Genomic DNA, 21,070 nt, shown 5'->3' with positions numbered 1-21,070 from the left:
AAACACAAACTTTAAAGGACACAATGGACCAGCTAGACCTAATTGACATCTATAGGACGTTTCACCCCAAAACAATCAACTTCACCTTTTTCTCAAGTGCACACGGAACCTTCTCCAGAATAGATCACATCCTGGGCCATAAATCTAGTCTTGGTAAATTCAGAAAGATTGAAATCATTCCAGTCATCTTTTCTGACCACAGTGCAGTAAGATTAGATCTCAATTACAGGAAAAAAATTATTAAAAATTCAAACATATGGAGGCTAAACAACACGCTTCTGAATAACCAACAAATCATAGAAGAAATCAAAAAAGAAATCAAAATATGCATAGAAATGAATGAAAATGAAAACACAACAACCCAAAACCTATGGGACACTGTAAAAGCAGTGCTAAGGGGAAGATTCATAGCATTACAGGCCTACCTCAAGAAACAAGAAAAAAGTCAAATAAATAACCTAACTCTACACCTAAAGCAACTAGAGGAGGAAGAAATGAAGAACCCCAGGGTTAGTAGAAGGAAAGAAATCTTAAAAATTAGGGCAGAAATAAATGCAAAAGAAACTAAAGAGACCATAGCAAAAATCAACAAAGCTAAAAGCTGGTTTTTTGAAAAAATAAACAAAATTGACAAACCATTAGCAAGACTCATTAAGAAACAAAGGGAGAAGAACCAGATTAACAAAATTAGAAACAAAAATGGAGAAATCACAACAGACAACACTGAAATACAAAGGATCATAAGAGACTACTACCAGCAGCTCTATGCCAATAAAATGGACAACTTGGAAGAAATGGACAAGTTCTTAGAGAAGTATAACTTTCCAAAACTGAACCAGGAAGAAATAGAAGATCTTAACAAAACCATCACAAGCAAGGAAATCGAAACTGTAATCAGAAATCTTCCAGCAAACAAAAGCCCAGGACCAGATGGCTTCACAGCTGAATTCTACCAAAAATTTAGAGAAGAGCTAACACCTATCTTACTCAAACTCTTCCAGAAAATTGCAGAAGAAGGTAAACTTCCAAACTCATTCTATGAGGCCACCATCACCCTAATTCCAAAACCAGACAAAGATGCCACAAAAAAAGAAAACTACAGGCCAATATCACTGATGAACATAGATGCAAAAATCCTTAACAAAATTCTAGCAAACAGAATCCAACAACATATTAAAAAAATCATACACCATGACCAAGTGGGCTTTATCCCAGGAATGCAAGGATTCTTTAATATCCGCAAATCAATCAATGTAATACACCACATTAACAAATTGAAAGATAAAAACCATATGATTATCTCAATAGATGCAGAAAAAGCCTTTGACAAAATTCAACATCCATTTATGATTAAAACTCTCCAGAAAGCAGGAATAGAAGGAACACACCTCAACATAATAAAAGCTATATATGACAAACCCATAGCAAGCATCACCCTCAATGGTGAAAAATTGAAAGCATTTCCCCTGAAATCAGGAACAAGACAAGGGTGCCCACTCTCACCACTACTATTCAACATAGTTTTGGAAGTTTTGGCCACAGCAATCAGGGCAGAAAAAGAAGTAAAAGGAATCCAGATAGGAAAAGAAGAAGTGAAACTCTCTCTGTTTGCAGATGACATGATCCTCTACATAGAAAACCCTAAAGACTCTACCAGAAAATTACTAGAGCTAATCAACAAATACAGTAAAGTTGCAGGATATAAAATTAACACACAGAAATCTCTTGCATTCCTGTACACTAACAATGAGAAAACAGAAAGAGAAATTAAGGAAACGATACCATTCACCATTGCAACAAAAAGAATAAAATACTTAGGAGTATATCTACCTAAAGAAACAAAAGACCTATACATAGAAAACTATAAAACACTGATGAAAGAAATCAAAGAGGACACAAACAGATGGAGAAATATACCGTGTTCATGGATTGGAAGAATCAATATTGTCAAAATGGCTATACTACCCAAAGCAATCTATAGATTCAATGCAATCCCTATCAAACTACCAACGGTATTTTTCACAGAACTAGAACAAATAATTTCACAATTTGTATGGAAATACAAAAAACCTCGAATAGCCAAAGTAATCCTGAGAAAGAAGAATGGAACTGGAGGAATCAATCTGCCTGACTTCAGACTATACTACAAAGCCACAGTCATCAAGACAGTATGGTACTGGCACAAAGACAGAAATATAGACCAGTGGAACAAAATAGAAAGCCCAGAGATAAATCCACGAACCTATGCTCACCTTATCTTCGACAAAGGAGGCAAGGATATACAATGGAAAAAAGACAACCTCTTTAACAAGTGGTGCTGGGAAAACTGGTCAACTACCTGTAAAAGAATGAAACTAGAACAGTTTCTAACACCATACGCAAAAATAAACTCAAAATGGATTAAAGATCTAAATGTAAGACCAGAAACTATAAAACTCCTACAGGAGAACATAGGCAAAACACTCTCCAACATAAATCACAGCAGGATCCTCTATGACCCACATCCCAAAATATTAGAAATAAAAGCAAAAATAAACAAATGGGACCTAATGAAACTTAAAAGCTTTTGCACAACAAAGGAAACTATAAGCAAGGTGAAAAGACAGCCCTCAGATTGGGAGAAAATAATAGCAAACGAAGCAACAGACAAAGGATTAATCTCAAAAATATACAAGCAACTCCTCCAGCTCAACTCCAGAAAAATAAATGACCCAATCAAAAAATGGGCCAAAGAACTCAACAGACATTTCTCCAAGGAAGACATACAGATGGCTAACAAACACATGAAAAGATGCTCAACATCACTCATTATCAGAGAAATGCAAATCAAAACCACAATGAGGTACCATCATATGCCAGTCAGGATGGCTGCTATCCAAAAGTCTACAAGCAATAAATGTTGGAGAGGGTGTGGAGAAAAGGGAACCCTCTTACACTGTTGGTGGGAATGCAAATTAGTACAGCCACTATGGAAAACAGTGTGGAGATTTCTTAAAAAGCTGGAAATAGAACTGCCATATGACCCAGCAATCCCACTTCTGGGCATACACACCGAGGAAACCAGATCTGAAAGAGACACCTGCACCCTAATGTTCATCGCAGCACTGTTTATAATAGCCAGGACATGGAAGCAACCTAGATGCCCATCAGCAGACGAATGGATGAGGAAGCTGTGGTACATATACACCATGGAATATTACTCAGCCATTAAAAAGAATTCATTTGAATCAGTTCTAATGAGATGGATGAAACTGGAGTCCATTATACACAGCAAAGTAAGCCAGAAAGATAAAGACCATTACAGTATACTAACACATATATATGGAATTTAGAAAGATGGTAACGATAACCGTATATGCAAAACAGAAAAAGAGACTCAGATGTATAGAACAGACTATTGGACTCTGGGAGAAGGCGATGGTGGGATGTTTCAAGAGAACAGCATCAAAACATGTATATTATCTAGGGTGAAACAGATCACCAGCCCAGGTTGGGTGCATGAGACAGGTGCTTGGGCCTGGTGCACTGGGAAGACCCAGAGGGATCAGGTGGAGAGGGAGGTGGGAGGGGGGACCGGGATGGGGAATACATGTAAATCCATGGCTAATTCATTTCAGTGTATGACAAAAACCACTGCAATGATGTAATTAGCCTCCAACTAATAAAAATAAATGAAAAAAAAAGAAAAAAAAAGAAAAATGTGGCAAAAGAAGTTAATACATTTTTTCAAAGAGGAAATGCAGATGATGACACAAAGTTAAGACTTTCTACCAAGCAGATACTGGGATGAAATGAAGACTAGTATATAGGTTGATACCACAGTATATATTAGCAATGTGCCAGTTCTTAAATTGGCTTTTGGAATCAAAGATTACCATGCTATTGTCAAGATGTTATAACAATATATATTACCTATACTAATATAAGTACTATGTATTAAATATGTGATAATGCATGTTACACACATATAAAATATATACACAATAATATATGACATTGCATATATTTGTAATAATATATATTACATATACTTACATGGATTATTTTAGGAGTCAAATATTGTGTGATAAAAATTTAAAACAAAGTATTAAAATCAAAGTTTATACATGAATCAGCACATAAAAGCTCTCCTAATTAACTGACAAATTTATTTCTTCCCAGTTCACTTTATGCATATTCTCACTACATCTGTGACATTCACTATTTATTTTATTTAAATCTCACGCAATGATTTTAGAAAGTGTCAAGCACAAGGATATTAAAACCACGTATATAGCACTATTAAGGAAAACAAGGACATTATAGAGAACTGATGAATGCTGCTTTCTATATTTATCCCCAAATTGGTCAAAACCAAAACAAATAAAATTCAATCCATCTGATTTTCATTCATAAACAGAGAGAAAGAATAAAAGAAATGGGCTACCATAATTTAGTTCACTGCTTTATTCTATTGGTATATAATGAACAGTCAGTTTCTCTGTCATCATACTGTACTGCACAGATTAATCTTTCCTTAAAATGTTAGAAAACAGGAAAGATATCTTTTAAAATCTACCGATAAGCAAGGTTTGTTTTCTTTAAGAGCCTACCAGTATGCTAAATGCTTCTGAAGATAAATTAGTTACTTGTAACTAATGGTTACTACTGGTAAGAAAAAGAAGAGGGAGAAAGAACCTCCAATGGGTTAAGGACTATAGCATCTTCAACTGACACAAAGCCTTAGAACAAAGTAGCAAAGAAAAAAAGGCAGATGTAGACAAAGTTAAATTTTCAGGGGGAAATCACCAAAAGCTGGAAGAAGTAGTGAAAAAAACAATCTTTTTCTAAATGACCCATAAATCAATAAAAACAATAAATAACTCCAAATTTCTAAACTATATTCTACAAAAGAAAAAAACGGATTTCTTTTCATCAAACAAGACAGCTCAGCAAGCAAAGATCTGAGGAATCTCAAAGACCTTTGTTACTCAAAAAGTTTATCTCATGTTGTCAAGGACAAACTGATATTATTCCTCAATTATATTTTGGAGCAAAACGACTTTATTTTTAATTTGCCCAGAATGCATATGTAAAACTGAAAGCTGAGTAGTAACACTGGGCAGTGAACTGCACAGAACAATGCTTGCTTGGTATTCATCCTGGGTCTTAAATAAATGTAGCCTGCCAAATGCAGCCCACTGGATTATTTCAACCTCATTATCCTATTTCTTTTTCTAGAACCTCTGTTCCATTTCCTCCTTCCTATCAGACACTTAGTTCACTGTTTTTAAAGCTCTTTGCCACAGGGGTAGGAAAGAAGGAAAAGTAAGACAAGAACATATTTATATTGCTAACTGAAGCAGCTTTGAACCGTTACTAGACATGGAAAAGATTGACCATGACAAAGTTTAAACTCTTAGGTTCTTACAGCCCGAGTGTCTCAAATGCTTTAGGATTTCAGCAGAGTGCGGAAGGGATCTTCATTCAACCCTTCAAAGGGGTGGCCTGGCTGTGGTGACGTCTCAACTCTTCTTAGATTGTGTTTTGGCAAGAGTGCCACTGAAGGGTCATGTTTGATATGGGCCTTCCAGAAATCCCATGGAAAGTGGAGAGGGGAGCAGATAAAGAGGGGAGATACTTTTAAGATGTCTGCACATCACAGTGAAGCTACCCAGACCAACCCCAAACAGCCCTGGAGGCTGCCCAGGCTGGGCCAAGGGAGAGAGAATGTGGGCAACCTGAAATTATTTCCACCAAAGATATCTACTTAGGAATCTGCTACTGCTGCTAAGTCGCTTCAGTCGTGTCTGACTCTTTGTGACCCCATGGACTGTCAGGGGTCCTGTCCATGCGATTTCCCAGGCAAGAATACTGGAGCGGGTTGCCATGCCCTTCTCCAGGGCATCTTCCCAACCCAGGGATCGAACCAGAGTTCTCCTGCGTCTCTTGCATCGAAGATAGATTCTTTACCACTGAGCCACAGGGAAAGCCCAGTTAGGAATCTACTTAGATTAAAAAAAAAGAAAAAGACTTTCCACTGGAATCCTACATGGCTAAATTTTTCTGCCAAAATATCCTGCGGTAATAAGATGTAACAAGAACAAAGCAAAACTAAATTATGAAATCTAAATGCCACAAAAAGAATCTTACATCCTTTTAATCAATTTTACCCATTAACATTAGAGTGTGCTGGAACTCTATACACCTTCCTGTCTTCCTTCCATTCCACAGACTGTTGTACATCAAACGTCTTTTTCATATTAGCTGAGAAAATAATCAGTATGCTTTCTGTGATGAAAACCGCTTTTTGCTTGTAAGCTTTTTATTCCTTATGCAAAATTTACCCATAAAAACTAAGGAAAGAATACAGATCCAGATAAATAAAAGTGAATCAACTTCCTCTGCCCCATCTCTCACCACTGCAACAAACCATCACAGTCAACTGAAATAATTAACATTTTTTAAAAAGCCGCATAATATCCCCAAATATGAAGGTACTACAACTGAGACAACTATTCCTACACTGACTAGTATTTGTGTTATTTTGGTTGTCTTAGGCTTTTGTCACATCAAAAAAAAAAAAAAAAATACTCTGCCACTCAAGCACACAGAAGCACACATATACGTGAACACAGCCATCAGTACCCATTATACTGGCCCCATTTATGGCTATGTGACAGTCTCCCAAATAGGATTTTCAGAAGATTTGCAACAAGCTGTCATACTCCCCGCAGCAAAACAGGTAACACCTGGGAAATAGTCACAGAACATGCTATGCACTTAAAACAAAGTGCATATTATGCTATGCACATAAAGCAAAGTCCATCAACTTTTAGGTATCAATTTTACCTAAAATTTACCTAAATCAATTTACCTAAATTGATTCATTTAGAAAGGCTGCAATAATAAGGTATTTATACAGGAATCCCTGCAAGAATAAAGCCTATACTGGGGTTGATTTTAACTTACCTTTTTTTGACACTTCTGCCCCATTTAGTTCTTTCTGTGCTTCTTCAATTTTATCTAAAAAAAACAAAAAAAGTATAAAATTAATTCATCATACACAAATAAGAAGACAACAAAACAAATATATTGCTTATAAATGGTACCTGACACATAGTAATAAATATTTGTTGAATGAATTATTTATGAAACAAACATGTTTAAACTGTTAAAGTAATAATAGAGTCCTTTTAAAATTATAATTTTAATTAAGTCTTAGTCATAAGGGCTACTTCCAATTGTTTCCACAATGCAAATAATTAGTGCATTTTAAAAACTGATCCATATTTTTAAATGTTTAACTCCCTATTCAAAGTACATAAAAATAATTCTTTTTTTATGAAGACACACAAATTTCACTGGTGAGTTTCAACAAATGCCAACTGGCTTAGAAATAAGTCTAAGCTAAGTTCATAGATGGCCTAAGACCTAAGTCAAACATGGAAGAAATAAAAGGATGAAAAATAAATGATGGGCTGAAGTGCAGCAACATGATACTTCTGCCAACCGTTGGTTACAGAATAACTACCCATGAAGTGTGAGGGTGGAATGCTCAATTAAAGAGGCACTGAACAAAAACTAAGGGCTTCCCCCGTGGCTCAGAAGTAAAGAATCCACCTGCAATGCAGGAGACTCGGTTCGATCCCTGGGTTGGGGAGATCCCCTGGAGGAGGGCATGGCAACCCACTCTAATACTCTTGCCTGGAGAATCCCATGGACAGAGGAGGCCGGCAGGTTACAGTCCATGGGGTCGCAAAAGAGCCAGACACAACTGAGCAACTGAAAAACAGCAACAAATATACAGCACTTCTGCAATCATCACTTTTAGATGAGCACAGTTCTGAAAGAAGCAACGGCTAAGAAAGAGTTGGGGCGGCTGCCTCCCAGAGCTGCAGCCCTCCCATCTGAGCTTTGAGCACAACTGGACTTGGTAAATAAGCACATGTTCTATGTTAGTAACAATTAATTTAAATTTCTATAGGGATATACATAGTTGAAGATTGACAGAAACCAATTCTAAGTTTAATACAGTGGTCTAAACACTAACTGGTAAAAGGTAACAAAATTCCTGGTGCTATTCTATACTGAAATGAATACCGTAACCATAATGATGTAACATTTCAGCTAGTCCACTGGAGCACAGTTTAAATGCTTTCAAAATATTGGTATTTCAGCCACTTATAACCTCCCAGTATCCACTATCAGCTCCCAATGGTCACTGATACTAACCATCATTGCTAGCCACAGAAGATGGCATCCTCCCCACCACAGGCCCTTCAACCTCCGCTGCCACCTGCCTCTTCCTCCGCCAGCCTTGCCAGAAAAGCCAGAAACTCAAAGCACCTTCCATTCACTGAGCCAACTTCTTTCCGTTGCATATTGATCCATCCAGCCTGCCTTATCAAGGCAGATGGGGAGCATGAGAATGAAAGAAACAAGTCATGGTTTATCACAACTCCATCTTCATCCCCACAGCAACGGCCTGTTTGCTCCCTGCTGGTTATCAGATCCAGAGTAAGATTTGAGGGGAGAAGAGACAGTCTTTGGAAATAAGACAATTGTTTTCTCATTTGCAAGCTTTTAGTTATTTCTCATGAAATGATGAGTAAAACAAAACAGTAATGGGAAAAAAAAAAGCCCTTAATAAATGCAGAAAGTAGATTCTGTATTTAGCAGTACTTTTACTTCAAAAGGAGAATTCCAAATGTATGACTGAAATTTATATTAATATACATGACAAAAGCACAATGCACTGTTTCAAAAATAAATAAAACTAAGTATATTGGAGAGTACATTGGAGATATTCAAAATGTAAATAAGTATTAAATACACAGTCTTTGAGAAACATAAAAATGAAAAGCACTATTATTTCTATGCCAGCAGTTTGCCTAAACTTAAGAACCATAAATAACATATATGTATATATTGTACTGATATATATTCATAGCAGTAATGACTATGTGTAAGAGTTTGTGCATACATAATTTGATATTACATAATAAAACAACTTTTTATTAATAGGATTAACTGGGGCTCCAGGCAGCAAAAGCTCATGACTTAACACGTATTTAAAGAACAGTTTCTGTTTAGTATATTGAAGTTTGGCCACCTTCTATTTGTACTTTAACATGACAAATTCTTGCAAAAATGACCTCAATTTACATCAGTAGATTTGGGGTATCTACTGTGTTAGGTATAGGCATTTACTTAAATGCCTTTACCTGGAGCTCTAATTCAATAGGTAATTACAATCTTTAAGGACAGAGTTTATAACAGTCATTATAAGCTCTTGCCTTACTTTTTAGAAAAAGTCCTGTTTATATTTAAACTCTGTTTTATGATTCTCCTGGTAAAATATGATGTTTTAAAGACATTCTCCATTTTGGACTCTGTGGGAGAAGGCGAGGGTGGGATGTTTCAAGAGAACAGCATCAAAACATGTATATTATCTAGGGTGAAACAGATCACCAGCCCAGGTTGGATGCATGAGACAAGTGCTCGGGGCTGGTGCACTGGGAAGACCCAGAGGGATCGGGTGGAGAGGGAGGTGGGAGGGGGGGATCGGGATGGGGAATACATGTAAATCCATGGCTGATTCATGTCAATGTAGGGCAAAAAACACTACAATATTGTAAAGTAATTAGCCTCCAATTAATAAAAATAAATGGAAAAAAAAAAATAAAAACATTTTAAGAGAAAAAATAAAATAAAATAAAATTGTTTAACCCATCCAAAAAAAAAGACACGCTCCAAAGCTACAGAGAAAGTACTCATTTATTATATGCTCTTAATTGGTCCAGGTAAGACAATTTACTAGTATTTAAAAGCAACATTTATCATTTTTTTCACTATGACCCAGAGCAAGGAATGTATTTTTACATTCCAACCAATTACACATGTGTGTGTATATATATATTATGTGTATACATAATTCAGAAACCAACTTACCCATACACTAATTTCTGTCCTTTCCTATTAAAAATGAAAAATGCTGCCTTGCCCAGACGCACTGGTTCACAGCCCCATGCTGGACAGCAAACCCAGGGCTTGAACCCACAGACAGAGAGCAGTTTTCAGCAAGGGCTGCACCCCCCAGCCAGGACACCTCTCGTCACAAGCCTTGATGGGTGGGGGGCATGTGTTGCTTAGAACAGGATCTCAGGTTCTCAGACACCTTCCATTATGCCTTCCCCAATGTCACTGTTACCCGAGCTCGTAATTTCATAAAAACTACACATTCAGAAATAAATAGTAGTTTTTCAGCTGCTTCAAAATAAAAACACATATATGTGCAAAATGGACATTCACACCATGTTGGTAAATCTAAAATAAGTAACACATTCTTACTGTAATGAGTTCTTACTGTATTTAAATTAAGATGCAATTGTAATTAATTCAACTTTTACTAAATATGCTTGGAGTTGGTCACCTGGAAAAGGTACCAGCAACACACGAATGGATCCATAATTGTCCCTAAGATCCAGAGGGACCCGTGGCTGAAAGAGTGACAGGCCTGGGGAGAGACTACTGACAGTGTAGGTTAAAGTTTGGTTCTGCAACTATTAAAAATGTGCACCTTTTGACAGTTTTTCTTTTCTGGTAAAGCAGAGAAACTCTTTGTTAATGGTACAGGCTATGAACAAGCTTGTTTAATGCCTTGTATATTTTAAAACTTTTGCTTGTATCAGAAAACAATGCAAAAATGTTTCACTTTCACCACAGGTAAATAACTGTAAATAAAGAAAAAAGAAAAAAACAACTTGTGAAACATAATCTGAAACCACTGAGCCAAAAAAAAACACAAAAAAACACAAAAAATTCCTGGAGCCCTTAGGAAACCACCGTTCTTTTGGGGTTCTGGGAAGAAGACTGGATCATTAAAAACAAATCATTTATAAAATAAAATAATCCTCAAATAAGGATTTGAAGTAAGTGACCGCTCTCTGACCATTTTCACCCTCCGATGAAAGGGAGGGGGTCTCCGGTACCACCTCAGAGTCTCAGCACCACTCCTCAAAGAGCATGAGGGTCCAGGATGTCAGTTTTGGGGTCCAACCCACCAAATTGCTAGGATTTGGTTCAACGACAGTTGTGTGTTTTTACTGCGTTGATTGTCTACCTGCTTGCAGGTACACAAAGAACTAGAAATACAAAGTGTAAAAGAAAAATGGCTCTGCATTACAATACCCTTTCCACAATCATTTTAGTATCAACTTGATGGTAAATACAAAACCCGATTCCCCGGCGCAGCAAACCAAGTTCTCCGCGGACCCACTCCCCCGTCTGCAGCCGCAGCCACACCCCTGCGTAGGTGCCCTCGGTCCGAGGCTCTTCCAGCTGCCGGCGCCCACCCCATCGCCTGGGGACGGCGGCTGGGAGGCAAACCTGCTGTAACGCCCCCCGCAGAGCCGCCGCGGGGGGAGGGTCCGTTTCTCCACTGCTCGTGTCTTGTGAGCGCTAGCAGCTACGACAGTGAGGGGGGCTGAGTGGCTTGCCCACGGTAGAAATGCTGACAGTAACGTGCAAGTGACGCGGGGAAGCACGGGTGCATCCGAGAAGGGGAAAAAGGAACAGCCGCCCACAAACTGAGCACTGGCCTTCGGTGGTTTCACCTAAGAACCTGGCGCTTTCTCTTCCTTAAGCTTAAAGATGATTTCTGCATTGGAGAAACTGCATCAGTGCCCTGAAAAGGGCACGTGAACCAACTGTTCCTCACGCCTTCCGACCTAGTGAGGAGTGAAATGATCACCCCAATTCCAGCAGCGCTGACAAGCACCCCTGCTCTGACGCCCAGGGGCTCTCCTCCTTCACGCAGCCCTGAAGACGCCAAGTGGAAACACTAATAGATTTTTATGAGGCAGATCCTAAGGAACTGTAAAAGGCACCTCTGTTTACGGAGAGGGAGACCATCTGATTGAAAAAAGATCACCATATGTGACTGCACTATTTTTACTACTGAATAAGCCCAACTCCCACGTCCCGTCATCACACGTCAGCACCAGCTCCCTATTCTCACTGGTAACTGCTCAAGCTATTTCAATAAGACTAAATATATGACCATGACGTAATGTGCAAAGTGCACCCAACACCCATAACCACATATACGTGCTCTTCTAAGTGACGATCCTAGTGTTCACTACTAAATCAGCTAAGTAAGCCTAACTTTGTAGGTAACACATTTTAACCTGTAAATTATATCTTTCGTATTTCCACATCTATGTCTTGCAGGAAGTTAAGCTCCGTAATAATGCCAAAAAATGATAGTCTAGACTTGTAATACTTCAAGCTGAAAAATACTGCCTGAAATAAGTGGGGGAAAAAAAGAGAGAAAGAGATTCAACTCTGCCTTAATGAATTTGAAAACTATGATTAACAAGTTCTAGAAAAATGTAAAATTACTCAATTTGATCCAGAAAGAGAAACTCAACTAGAATACCTAGAGAAGATTGAGAAAGTAACCAGTGAATAACACAGAATTACTTTTTTAAGGTTAAAGGCCAAGATGGTCTTGTCAACAGATTCTTACCAATTCTGAAGAATAAATATTTCTCCTAAACTGTCCCAGAGCACAAGCTAACATGAAAGGTGTTCTAAATAATTTATAAAAGCTGCTATAACCCTGATATCAAAATGTGACCAAAGGGGCAGAAAAATCAACACTACTTAAAAATCTCCCAAATGAATATAGATTTAACAATCCACACCCAGAAGTACATTCCAAGATTAGAAAGCCACATCCAGTGAGGGTGTAAAGTGAGTATGCAAAGATATTTCAGGGTTGGTGGTGGTGGTCTAGTCCCTAAGTCATGTCTGACTCTTGAGACCCCGTGGACTGGAGCCTGGCAGGTTCCTCTGTCCATGGGATTTCCCAGACAAGAATATTGGAGTGGGTTGCCATTTCCCTCTCCAGCGGATCTTCCCTACCCAGGGATCGAACCCATGTCTCCTGCATTGCAGGTGGATTCTTTACTGCTGAGCCACCAGGGAAGCCCATTTTTCAATATTAGAAAACATATTATTATCATTTGTAGTAGGAAACAGGATGGGCATGAGGGGGAAGGTAATTTAAATAATGTTCAAAATGTACTTGATTAAAATATCTATCTTTAGTGTAAACAAAAAGCAAAACAATAAAACATCAATGATAAATAAAACAGGTTACACATCATCATATTAACCAAGTGGTATTCTGATACATATCCCGAAACAGAAGAACTAGTCAATAACCTATGATCACTTCCGTTCAGAAGCCCTCCCTGACCTGCTACCTCAGGCCCTGGTCTGTGCCCCCAGCACAGAGTTCTCAGCCCCTAAGCCTCGTTCACCATGGGATATTCCAAGAGCCTGTGTCCGCACTTGATTTTTTCATTAAAGCGATTTCTTATTCAACAGAGTACATAGGTGCTTAGACCAGTAGACCCTCAACATATATTTGTTCAATAAATGAATCACTACTGCAGTATTTACTATAGCATTTATGTTAACAATTACTTGGGGATAATTTTACATGTAAAACCATAAGGGACTAGTTAAAGAACTATGATATTTCCATACAACGGAATGTTGGGTAGCCATTTAAAATACTTTTGAAATACTTATTGATAGAAAAAAATGCTCAAAGTATATTATGTAAAAACACATTTTGTCACGCAGATGTATGTGTACATATACACACACACAATTTCTGTAAAGAAATAGGCTCAAATGTAATGATTATCTGAGGGCAGTACATGAATAGTTTTAATGTTATTTCTATTTTCTTCAATTAATAAATTACCTATAATAAACATTTTAATATAAAATATTATCTAAATTTAATAAAAACTAACAATCCTAATACATGCATGCATGCTAAGTTGCTTCGGTCGTGTCCAACTCTTCACGACCCCATGGACCATTGCTTCTGTGGTGGCCAGGCAATAAAGCGTCAGCCTGCAATGTGGGAGACCTGGGTTCAATCCCTAGGTCGGGAAGATCCCCTAGAGAAGGAAATGGCACCCCACTCCAGTACTCTTGACTGGAAAATGCCATGGACGGAGGAGCCTGGTAGGCTACAGTCCATGGGGCTGCAAAGAGTTGGACACGACTGAGCGACTTCACTTTCACTTTCATGGCCCATAGCCCGCCAGGCTCCTCTGTCCATGGGATTCTCCCAGCAAGAGCACTGGAATGGTTGCTATGCCCTCCTCCAGGAGATCTTCCCGACCCAGGGATTGAACCTATGTCGCTAATGTCTCCTGTGTTGGCAGGTAGGTTCTTTACCACTAGTGCCACCTGGGAAGTCCCTGAAAATGTGATTTAAATTATTTAAAGAAGAAAAAGTCATCTGTCTATAGGTTCTAAAGTCCAAATTTCCAGATCATATGAAAGACTCTGGGATAACTTATATCACCTAAGAACATTAATATGCCAAATGGTTCATTTGGTTCGGAATACTTCTTAGCTCCTGAGGCCTAGCACTAAGGATACACAAAGATGAATAACCCTGCCTGCAGGGACCTGGAGAAGTGAACGAGCAACCCCTCCCCTTGCGGGGACTGTGTGACCAAGTCCATGGGGAGCATGGAAGCGTGTGAATGCGACTGTCTTGGAAACAGGAAGAAGGTCCTGAAGCACCTTCATGGAAGGAGTAACACAAAGGCTGTATAAGCAGAGAAGAAGATGAGAATTCCTGTCTGGAGGAGGAGGGAGCTCAGAGAGGGGAAGACCAGGAGGCTTCAGAGGCAAAGACGCGGAAAACAAGGCAAGAGTCAGGAACTCATTGCATTGTGTAACATAAACCTGGAGACACCAAGTCTAAAGACACGGGATTTGAGAGCCACCGTCTTATGTAACTGGTTGCTAAAACCATACCACAGAGTAGGTGGAAGCAAAAATACAACTATTCTATGAAGTAATTTGGCCATAAACATCAAGATATTTGAGACCAATCTCCGCATTTTAATATGCTGATTCAAGTACTGATTCTAGACTGAGACCATGAAAGGAGTGGAACAAAGGCTACTTATCACAGTAGTTTTCACAAAAGAAAAAACATAAATAATCAATGATACCTGGAATATAGTAGATGCTCAATAAATATGTGTTGAATACTTGAGAAATGGTTTAGTAAACTGTGGTAACTTCATGTAACAGAACTACTATATTATAGGCTTCTAGGAGGACTTACTGAATCAGAAACTATAGGAATGGTGTCCCAGACTGTATAAATTTTTAAAGCTTTGCCAAATGTTTTAATGGGCCACCTACCCTCCAGTTGAAAATCACTGGTGGGATGAGAGGCAGACGAAGAAAAACCCAAGAAAAAGCCCCCTCCCCCTCCAAAAAAAATAGCTGAAAAAATTAGGAGAATCAGAAACAATCTGGCCACAGAAGTCAAGAGAACAGTATTTCATTGACAAATGAGAAGGTGATGCAGCTGAGGAAGATGGAAAAAGCTTCCACTGGATTGAGCAGTTCAGAGGTCCCAGTAACGCTTCCTGAAGCCTTGAAGTGGAAAGAGAGGCTGGCGGGCAGAGGGCTGAGAAAGTGATGGGTCGGGAGGTGGCGAAAATAGAGCAGAATTGTCTTTCAAAGCACTCAGCAAAGAAGAAGACAGTGAACTTGAGGTCCGGAGAGAAACGCAGCGTAAAGGAAAGCTGTCTGGTTTGACGTATTTCTCAAGGGTGCTTACAGACCCAAGCTATTGTTCAGACACTAAGTCATATCTGACTCTTTGCGACCCCATGGCCTGTAGCCCTCCGGCCGCCTCTGTCCCTGGGATGCCCCAGCAAAAGTACTGGAGTGGGTTGCCCCAGACCCAAGGGAAGGAATCAATAAAAAGAGAGGAGAGACACAGGCAACAGTTGGGATGTGGAGGGAAGGCTCTGAGGAAAGTGGAGGCCAGCCCGGAGTCCAGGAGGAGGGCCGATTCTGAATAGGGAAACACCCAGGGCGATGCTCTGAGGTCAGAGGGAAGGGCAGGAGAGGGGTGGGTCTTGTGAAAAGTCTGCTGACAAGAGAAGGAAGTTGGAGGGAGTTCATGTTCAAACTTCACAATCTTATTGAGATAACATCTGGCTGCCTAGAAAGTAAAAGGAGTTTAGTGATTATGTTACAGTGTCTGGAAAGTGAAAGTGAAAGTGAAGTCACTGAGTCGTGTCCGAGTCTTTGCGACCCTGTGGACTGTAGCCCACCAGGCTCCTCCGTCCATGGGACTTCCCAGGCAAGAGTACTGGAGTGGGTTGCCATTTCCTTCTCCAGGGGATCTTCCCAACCCAGGGATCGAACCTGGGTCTCCCGCATTGCAGGCAGACGCTTTACCATCTGAGCCACGAGGAAAGCTTAGGAGGGGGGTCTTAGAGACTCATAAAAGTTAGACAAAAGTCGACTTTAAGGACAAATAAAGCATTGATGAACAGCAACTAGGGATCCATGGATGTAGAAATCCACATTATTCCTTGAGCTCCTGCTGCCAATGGAGCAGGCACAGTGCATTTGATATCTAATGCACAGCTGTGGGCACCTCTCATAGCTGTCTTTAAAGTAATTTTATCTATTCTGTCTTGTTTTTTCTTGTGACTTTTTATTTCAAAGGACATTCCATATTTCAAATCTACAAATATAGATTTGAAAGCCATAAAGAAAGCTATAAATGGAGTAATGCTGGCCAACAAATGCATGTTCAAATATAATCTGATGATACGTAAAAGTATCTGGAAACTTAAGAGGCACCAGTTAAAACAATTTTTAAAGAAATCTACTTATATATTTGAACCTTTAAAAACAAACCAATAATGAAAAGTTTTACAGGACAAAAAGCCTAGTTTTTTTGGGAAACGATTTGCAAAGAAAGAGAGGGAACTGGGAATGGTGTCCATTGATTAAAAAAAAAAAAAGTCATATCAAACTACAGAATATGTGGACCTTATTCTCCCTGATTCTAACAAAATGTTTAAAAAATTATGACACTGCAGATAACTGCTAATTTAAACACTGATAGGATAATTGATCTATTAAGGGATTTTTTGTTTGTTTCATAAATGTACTGTGATTATGCAAAAAAAAAAATTTGTCTTTCGGAGCTTATATAACAAAAACGTATCAACAAAATGATTTATCTGAGGTCCTAAATCACACATAGGAGGGGAAGAGGCCAGGGGAGGTACGGAAACCAGACTGGCTGTCCAGGGGTGAATTACTAAAGCTAGGTGGTAGCTAAACAGAGGTTTATTACACTACTCTATTTATAATCATTTTTAAACTCACACCATCTAAAGTATAAAAAAGAAACAAAAGAAGGAACTCAGTCTGAAAATAAAATTTTTAAAAACCTAATTACCAAAGTACTCCTCACATATCGTTGGTTCAAATAATAATCATAAGCAAGAAATGATATGGAAGTGGGAAGTAAATGAAGCTAGGTATCCAAAGGCCGAGCTCAGTAAGCCCTCAATTGAGGTCACGGACTCAGAAATAACTGGAGCCAATAGGAAATTCAGTAACTTGTGAGTTACCACTAGGAGTCAGGTTTGTACACACTAAAGCCAGAAAGGACAATAAAAAAAAAATAAATCATCATTTCTAGACATGTGATCACCAGTGTTCTTAATTCCTTTCAGTTGGGCAAAGGGACGGTAAGAACTTGAAGACTGTAAAGGTTTCTAAACACAATGTTAAAAAAAAAAAGAAAAATATAAAACCCAAGGAGCAGAACAACCTATATAGTATACATCTACTTGTATCAAAACATAAAAATGGATGTATGTATTTTTTTAAAAAACACAAAATTGAAATAGATGATTTTCCTCCCAATCTATGTTCTAGTACACATTACAAATAGCAAGCAAATTATCAGCTCTGAAAAATCTTTTGAAAAACTGAAAGCACTTTTTCTTCTTAAAGTTCTTTTTAAATAAATTACTGATTATTTCAGCCTATTAAATACTGTCAAAAAGTGAGAGCTGATGTAAATTCCAGGGGAAGCGAAAAGGCTTCTGTGAGAAGAGGGCATGAGGAAAGCAGCTATAAAGTAGGACTAAGCATACAGGGACGTCACGAGTAGGAGTTACGTGTGTTAGTCGCTCAGCCGTGTCTGACTCTTGGTGACCCCACGGACGGTAGCCCGCCAGGCTCCTCTGTCCATGGGATTCTCCAGGCAAGAACGCTGGGGTGAGAGCCGTGCCCTTCTCCAGGGGATCTTCCCCATCCAGGGATCAAACCTGGGTCTCCTGCATTGCAGGCAGATTCTTTACAGTCTGAGCTGCCCAGGTGTTACATGGCAGAAGGCAATTATGCAGAGTGAGAGGAGAAGGTGGTAAAAAGTCAGCATATCAAGTAAGGAATCAAGAGTCTAAAATAACATGGGAAGTTAAGGTTTTGATGGCTGGACCAAAGATGGTATCAGTCTGTATGACCCAGAAGCAAATGACCTGCTGTCACAGCTATCTATTCACACTTAGCACAATACTCACATATGATAGAGTGAGCATTTTATGAACATTCAGGGATCATTCACTCACTCACTATATGAACAAATGAACAGAGAGCCTTAAACTGGGTCTATGACGGATGAAAAGTCCTTCTGCAAACATAATAATGAATTTGTAACATGAGACCGAAGGGACGGGGGCTTATTCCAGGAAAGCAGCTTCAAGGGAAGCCAAATAGAACACGATTGACAGGTCAAGGCTGGACATACAGATTCAGAATTAAGAGTCTAGACTTCTTGTTTATTTTAATAGATTCTGATTTGTATTTTATCATGTTTGGTTACAAGAGATCATTGGAAGCACTTTGTTCTCATACTATTATCAAATGCATTCTATAAATAACTCTGTAAATAAAACTATTATCAGTGGAAAAATGAAAAACCAGTAATATGACGGGTGGGAATAAACAGGATACAGAAATCAAACAAGAGGTTTGAGTGGAGCCAAACTTCATCAGTTCACAAGTAGATGGTTTTCTATTAGGATGGATTTTGCTTTCGATTTATACTTATAACCCTGGGGATTTGAGCAATGACTTTTTGGAGTAAGTATGAGAAACCTAAATTTAAGATTAGTGGTTCAGATCAGTAGATTATTATGGAATTTGATTTTTTTGTGGACATGTGTGCATATCTTTTAAATGATGCTGCAATGTCTCCATAAACTTTTGTGAAAAAAGTGATGGGAAATTAATATGGGCAGTTACCTCTGAGTAAGAGATAAAAAGCAAGGGCAGGAAAAGGGGGAAATGCTCATTTTTTATATTGCATATGCTTCTGTGCTACTTAATTTTTTAAATTAAGTCTATTACTTATATTGAAAATGTATTATTCATTGAAATATATATATGTATAAAAATATATGTATGTATATATAAATATGGGTAGTCAAATCAATAATAAAACTTGAATGCTTCAATTCCCTAAAAGTATATAATTGCTTATTTACTTATATGCTTAAAAAATACATATATTGCTTATGTGTGTACATATATACACACATATCTGAATGTAAACATATGAATATATATGCATACTTGGGGATTCTTTTTTTTCAATATTCTCACTTCAACTCTGTATTATTCCATTCTTTCAAATTATTTGATACCTGTTTCCTCCTTCCAAATTGGGATTATTTTAACATTTACTAATCACTCCAGGTGGTGCAGCGGTAAAGAATCCACCTGCCAATGCAGGAGATTCAAAAGATGCAGGTTAGATCCCTGGGTCGAGAAGATCCCCAGAAGAAGCAAATGGCAACCCACCCCCGTATTATTGCCTGGAGAATTCCATGGACAGAGGAGCCTGGCGGGCTACAGTCCATGGGGTTGTAAAGAGTCGGAAACAACTGAATGATTGAACACTGGCAACAGCAGTAATACCTTATAAATATTACAATCCACTATTCTTTCGGATTTTTTATTTTTTTGGCCGTACTGCAAAGCTTATGGGATCCTAGTTCCCTGCCCAGGGATGGAACCCATGTCCCAGGCAGCGGAAGCATAGCGTCTTAACCGCTGGACCCCCAGAGAAGTCCCAGATCCACTATTCTTTACATTTTAATTTATCTAATTCAACGGGTTGGTCAAAAATATTCAGGTCAGTTAAGAAGCCTGTTTTTTCAACCTAAAATAGTCCTATTTGCATCTCTCCCAAAGGGTAATTCCCCAACCAGCAAGAATGAGAGGTAAAAAGCTATGAAAAATTCTAAGTAGGTGGTGGAGGGGAATGAAGTAAAGTGAAAACAAAGTCTAACAGGTTTAGTCACCAACCACAGATGTGATCTTTATGATGGGAATTAGAGTCAAAATAAACTAAAACGCCCCCTCGTTTTGTTCATCAAGACCCAGCGGCCACTGCGAAGTACTAATGGCACGTGACCCTGTCACTGTCACAGCAGGCTGGGCGCGATCCTTGTGCAGGGTCTGATTCCTTACCGCCCGGCGGGGCCCACCTGGACAGGGACCAGGTAGGTGCTAGTCACTGGGTCCCACACACTGCTGGACACCCAGCAAGCAGTCTTGACACTTATATCAGGTAAATGTCGTTAAGTCCTACCATTCCATACGGTATCAGGGAAGAACAGACCTAAAAAAACTCCAAAAAGTTTAAATTAACTACATCTTGTAAACAATCCTTATTATGTATTCTGTTCTATAAGTTAACAAATGGCCTAGAAGAAAAGTTCCCAAACTTTTCATAGTTTTGCAGAGGAAAACAGCAGTAGAAGAAAAATATATAGCATATAACCATTTCCAATTACTAATATTCTATGCTATTATTAGTGACTTGGTTCATTACAAATACAAAATGTAAAGAAAAGAAGTGCAGAAATGGATAGCTGGTCCCAGATGTGGACTACAGTACTAATGGTCAACCATAGCTTTTTATTACTGGCCAAGACACTCAGAGAGAAAAAGTCCATAAAGGGCAGTGAAAGTATTAAGTCACTCAGTCATGTCCCACTCTTTGCAACCCCATGGACTGTAGCCCACCAGTCTCCTCTGTCCATGGGATTTCCCAGGCAAGAATACTTGAGTGGGTTTCCATTCTCCAGGGGGTCTTCCTGACTGAGAGATCAAACCTAGTCTTCTACATTGCAGGTGGGCTTTTTCC

General features: G+C 38.8%; 1 protein-coding gene across 6 annotated transcripts in view; it reads right to left on the bottom strand.

The window, feature by feature from the left end:
• The window catches only part of HIVEP1 (HIVEP zinc finger 1), a 139,555-nt gene that overhangs the window by 57,836 nt on the left and 60,649 nt on the right, over positions 1 to 21,070 (bottom strand). For all 6 annotated transcript variants that reach the window (XM_070457036.1, XM_070457034.1, XM_070457039.1 and 3 more), the window contains exon 3: positions 6,952 to 7,005. In XM_070457036.1, coding sequence (XP_070313137.1) covers positions 6,952 to 7,005 — 54 coding nt within the window. The remainder of the gene's footprint in view (positions 1 to 6,951; positions 7,006 to 21,070) is intronic.

Source organism: Odocoileus virginianus, chromosome 27 (assembly GCF_023699985.2).
Source record: "Odocoileus virginianus isolate 20LAN1187 ecotype Illinois chromosome 27, Ovbor_1.2, whole genome shotgun sequence".
NCBI classification, from domain to species: domain Eukaryota; kingdom Metazoa; phylum Chordata; class Mammalia; order Artiodactyla; family Cervidae; genus Odocoileus; species Odocoileus virginianus.
The sequence above is the reverse complement of the archived record's forward strand: the minus strand, read 5'-3'. Positions and strand labels throughout refer to the sequence as shown.